General features: G+C 39.3%; 1 protein-coding gene across 2 annotated transcripts in view; it reads right to left on the bottom strand.

The window, feature by feature from the left end:
* The window catches only part of LOC105308335 (solute carrier family 5 member 4), a 31086-nt gene that overhangs the window by 21817 nt on the left and 3664 nt on the right, over positions 1 to 5605 (bottom strand). For both annotated transcript variants that reach the window (XM_011384253.1, XM_011384254.2), the window contains exons 4-5: positions 3901 to 3960; positions 2009 to 2113 (exon numbers count right to left, since the gene is read on the bottom strand). In XM_011384253.1, coding sequence (XP_011382555.1) covers positions 2009 to 2113; positions 3901 to 3960 — 165 coding nt within the window. The remainder of the gene's footprint in view (positions 1 to 2008; positions 2114 to 3900; positions 3961 to 5605) is intronic.

Genomic DNA, 5605 nt, shown 5'->3' with positions numbered 1-5605 from the left:
CATAGATACAGGAAACAAACTGGTGACTGCCAGATGAGAGAGATGTTGGGTCGCTGGGTGAAAAAGGTGAAGGGATTAAGAAGTACAAACTAGTAGTTACAAAATAGTCATGGGGATGTGAAGTACAGCATAGAGAATGTAGTCAATAATATTGTATTAACTATGTATAGTACCAGGTGGGCACTAGAATAATCAGGGGGATCACTTTAAATTATATAAATGTCTAACCACTATGCTGTACACCTGAAGCTAATATAAAATAATATTGAATGTCAACTCTAATTGAAAAATAAAAATTAATAAAATCACAATGAGGTTTTCTAAAAGAATAATGATGTCTTTAAGGCATAGAGCCTGGAATATTTAAGGATAAAGGTGGGTCATGTCTGCAGTGATTCTCAGTGCATGATATTGGTGGTTGAGAACCAGTGAACAAGAGGATCTTTTTTAGACCTGGGGCAGGGGAGGATTGTGAAAGCTGATCTGTCCTAACCCCCCGTAATTATCTTTAATTATGTTTAATAAGTAACTAGCACGGAAGGTGTTATCAGAGTGTAATCTTAAACAAAAGGTCATGTCTAAGGTTAATCATCATTAATACCACTTCAAACATAGCATTGTAGGTAAGAATGGACTCCTTGGTACTGTAACTTTCCAGCTGATCACAGACCCTGCACAATCACACATGTGGTCTTAGCCTTCTCTGCTCCCGCATTCAGCTCCCCATCATTCCATTTTCTCCCCACCCCAGGAATCTTTTATCAAAGAAGGTTGCATCCCTCAGGGCCCCTTTGGCACTCTGTCGTCTGCTCCAGCACCTTGTTCATGCTCTTTAGGACCACAAAGTTGTAGATGTCGGAGACAAAGAAGTGGGAGATGATTGAGTTCCACCTGCTTGTGGAACATTGCAAGCAGCTCTGCTTTCCTCAGCCTTTCCTAATTTTCTAGTCCTGGGGACTTGTTTATGTGTCCCCAACCCCCAGAAGATAACCTCCAATTTCACCCAGCAGGGAATAAATACCCCTTTTCCCGAGTGTCCGTAGTACACCTCCTGTACTTATCCACATACACTATTCCAGCTCGTATTGTAATACATTTTCAGATATTGACAAAAGTGCTAACAGTTTCATGGTTAAATTCTTATCTCCTTAAACCATATGGTGAACTCCTAGTGCATAGGAATCTTTGTTAACCCTAGCATGGAGCTCAATAATATACAGAAAGTGCTGAAAAATGCTCACGTTGCATTAGGAAGGCTTGCACCACATGATCTAAGCATCTGATTTACTTCCAACAATGGTCAACAAAAGAACAATAGTAGGGGTCAGCTTATCTCATGAACTGCATAGACTGAACTTGCAGATTATTTCATTAGTTATCGATACATGAGAAGCAAATGAGTTACTCTTTCTTTGTTTCTACATGTGCTGCTGAATCTTCAAATTCCTTTCTTCTTTCCTCAATGGAATTTAACTCTATAAAAACTTTTAACACTTATTTATGTCATCTGTTTTATAAGGGTGGTCTTAGATAAAATAAATTTAAGGACATTCAGTATCATAATACATAGCACTTTTCTTCTGGTTCAAATGTCAGATAATCAAGGTGAAAATGAAAATATAGACTGGCTCTGACAAAGAGAATAAGAAGTTATCGTGTAGTGGAGAGGCAGGAGACCAAAGAATCCTCTTTTTTTTATTTTCCTACAGCTAAACAGCTGTGCTACTTAAATGAGACATTTGTTCTTTCTGTACATCCATTTTTTTAATATCCTTAACAAAAGGGTAAGTTTATACTCTGGACCCTCTCATGACTTTAAATTCTTTTACTCTATGAATACAGGGTCTCTGAAGCTTCCTTTTCCCATAAAAACTCAGTAGTTTAAGACATCCCGATGGCTTGACCCTACCTGTAGGTGATAGTCTATATATTCAGTTGTCTGATCTTTGTGCTCTAGCCCCATCAAAGCAATCTTGTGAAGTTAAAATGCCAGGAGCACCGAACTCACTGAGATTCTCAAAATCACACAGATGAAGAGGGAGAGGACAGAAAGGTAGACCTGGAGTCGCTTCCCACCAAACCGCTTCCTGAGATATTCCGGCATGGTCATCACCTGCAGAGACAGACATCAATACAGTTTCCTGCTGAGTTCCCAGCAGATTCATATTATTCAACATTTACCAAGCACCTATGGGCTGGTAAGCATATGAAATCAGAGGTGAGAAAGGCACAGTACTTTGGGAGAGCAGCAAGGCTAGAATGAACACAGATGTTGGGATCCATTCTCAGCCGACGTTTACTATTTGATCTTTGGCAAATAACAGTTTCTTTGAAGCTCTATTTTCTTATTTGTAAAGTGAGTGTTTCATATGAAAGTAGATGTAAAACACATCACCATCAAATGCATGGTAGACATTCAACAAATAATTTTGATACTTTTACCAATGATATTGAAGTCCAAAAATATTACTAGTAAATAATGAACCAAAATTATGTTTACATAATATTTTTATAATTGAACAAATTGCAAATATATATTTGGGTATATATTTATGTGATTATCTTTATTGAAAAGAAAGGAATTACATTAAATCCCTACTTAGAGAAAAACCTGTGGTTGTAAGTACTAAAATATGAGATCAACTGTGATGTGTAGCATAAAAGATGCAATTTTCTGGTTTCATCATAGCAGATTGAGCTCATGATTTAATCTTCCTCAGTATAAAAGAATGTTAAATAAATACTTGGATAATATTATTAAAAACAGGAAGGGGAATTCTTAGTGGCTCAGAAACTATGGGGTTCCCTGAAAGATGGTAAGACACATCTGAGAACACACGTGTGAGTTCTGTGGTATGAGTCTATTAACTTAAAAATAAAAGGTCTTTAAAAGTGAGAGGCAACAAGCATTTATTTGAGATCAAAGAAGGTCTATTCAGAAAACACTGATTCAAGCAGAAGCTCAAATAGTCTTCTGATTAGGAGACAAGGGCAAGGGGTATTTATGAGAAGTGAAAGGGGACCAATTACATGGATAGAAGGAAGGCATTTGTATTGGTGCAGAAAAACTAACATAGTGATGCTAATTCTAAACGATGACTCTAATTTTCGATATGGTAATCATCAGTCCAGTGGTCATAATTTCTGCTTCCTTGTTATTTTTGCAAGCAGTTCTTTGGGATACAAGGCCCAGTTGCTTTAGGCAAAGGCCGTTTTGCCCTGTGTTAACATTCCAAAGGTTCGAGGTATAAGACATGCAAGGCAGTTCCAAATCCATTTTAAAGTGGCTCCAGTTATTATTATTTTTTAACAAGTCCTTGAACCAAGGACAGCATCATTCAACAGAGCTTGTTCAAGCCTGAAGCTAGGAGGGACCCAGGATGAGCAAATGGGGAATATATAGTGACTTGCAGAGGGACTAACCACAAAGCTTGCCCCCTGAACACCCTCATCCCAGGACTTATTTCAGTATATAGCACCATGGTCTGAGCATCAGCAGCAGAAGGAAAAAATGTGGGAGTAAGGCTCAGAGAGACAGAGCAGTGCCACAGTTAGCTGGCAGCTCCGACGTTGATAAGGGGAGACACCCCAGCTGTGGTATATCTTACCTTTCATTGAAAAAAGATATTACTTTACAAATGTCAGAATGGCAATAATTATAATGAAGGAAAATGCCACGTGTTGGTGAGGATGTGGGGAAATGGGAACCCTCAAAGACTGATGGCCAGGGAATAGCCGATTGCAGCTGTTTGTAAGAGTAGTGTGCACTTAGTGAATTTTTGTTAATGTAAGCCCAGAAATCCTAGGACAATATTACCCAGGTTTCACGATTGAGCGGAAAAAAATGAGTGAAAAAATGAATGCCTGACAGTTGGGCCGAGAACACTTGTGCATACTCACCCCCGCCTTGATGTATATGGGGACAAAGAACCACCCTAGAACCAGCAACAGCAGCAGAGCCTACAAGAAACCAAGAAGAGAGTGTGAAGTTAGAGAGGCTTGGCTTGTGGGCCTCGTCACTTTATGACCTCTGAGTCTGAAAATCAAATACAGTAAGTCCTCCCTCAATGTCATCAATAGATTCTTTGGAACTGTGACTTTAAACAAAATGATGTATAACCAAATTAATTTTCCCATAGGCTAATTGATTAAACTAGAGTTAAGTTCCTAAAGCATATGTCTGGTCACAAAAACATCACTCAATGCCCAAATAAAGACCCCAAACTCTTCTAATATTAAACATTGAAATAAATGTGAAGTTTACATACATTTAAGAAAGATGAATAAAAACAAGTAAGATAATTATTTTCTGACCTGCTAATTCCAGTTTAGGGTGGTGGGTGGCTGAAATCTCTCCTGGCAGCTCAGGGTGCAAGGTGAGAATCACCTCTGGAGAGGACGCCCTTCCATCGTAGGGCACACTCACCCACATTCGCTTATTCTGGGACAATTTAGACATGCCAATTCATCTTTGGTATATGGGAGGAAACTGAGGTCCTCAGAGAAAACCTACACAGACATGGGGAGAACATGTAGACTCCACACAGACCATGGCCCTGAATGGGAATCAATTTTTTTTTCTCATTAATGTTATAACGAAACAGCCCTGAATGAACTGACATTATTCGAGGACCTGCTATAAATTTGACTGGATCCTGTCCCACTCAAGTGATTATGATCCTTCCCAAGACAGCTGCAGATTCTTCTCCTCTGTTTCCATGATACAGAGGCCACTGTTTTCTGGGGCTTAGGATGTGACAAAAGATGTGTGGTAAAAAAATGAACAGAAAATAAGAGATGTGAGCACAGAAATTCTGAGATACAAGGATATTTCCAGTGTTCCTCGTTTATAATAATGATAATAGTCTTCACATATATCACTCATTTTACTCTCACAATAACCAGGTGAGGTGGATACAATAAACACAGTTATTTCTATTTTATGGAGGGGAAATCTGAGCCTCACTGAGACTGAAGAAGCCCAAGGTCACAGGCTAAAAGAGCCAGGCTCTTGACAGCCTTATAATCACACCTACTGGGGCCATAGGAAATTTTGTCCATACTTCTGGAGGCTGGCTGATAGTGTCCATGGCATTATCAACACAAAAGTCAGGCCATAAAGTATATCTGGAGGCTGAGTCCATTCTGGTCCCTGATACTGCTGAAGTAAAACTAGGGGCAAAATCTTCAACAAAGGAGGGGCACTGATATTTGTGATGATTCAAGGTCACTTGTTGAGTCCATCCAGGGATGGTCTGCTCACATAACTTCTATGATCCAATTTTTTTCCACATACGCATCTCCCTCTGATTGATATGCAGACATATGAACATGCAAACACTAGAAAGGATAAGAAAAAGAGAAGGAAAAAAACAAACTTAGGCAGCTCAAGGACTATTTGTGGCATGTGTTCAGCCAAGTGCTAGATGATAGGGTGGCATAAGTGACATGAGAGGAGATGGTCCCTGTCCTTAAAAAACTTAGGGTCCAGTAGAGAACACAGCTTTTACTGGTGAAATAGCAGTAGAACGACTAGGAACTTAGTCTCAAACTCTTGTATCTCTAAATCATTCACTCCTCACTCTGCTGTCATTTCCTTAGTCAG

This window comes from Pteropus vampyrus, unplaced genomic scaffold (assembly GCF_000151845.1).
Source record: "Pteropus vampyrus isolate Shadow unplaced genomic scaffold, Pvam_2.0 Scaffold568, whole genome shotgun sequence".
Lineage (NCBI taxonomy): Eukaryota > Metazoa > Chordata > Mammalia > Chiroptera > Pteropodidae > Pteropus > Pteropus vampyrus.
The sequence above is the reverse complement of the archived record's forward strand: the minus strand, read 5'-3'. Positions and strand labels throughout refer to the sequence as shown.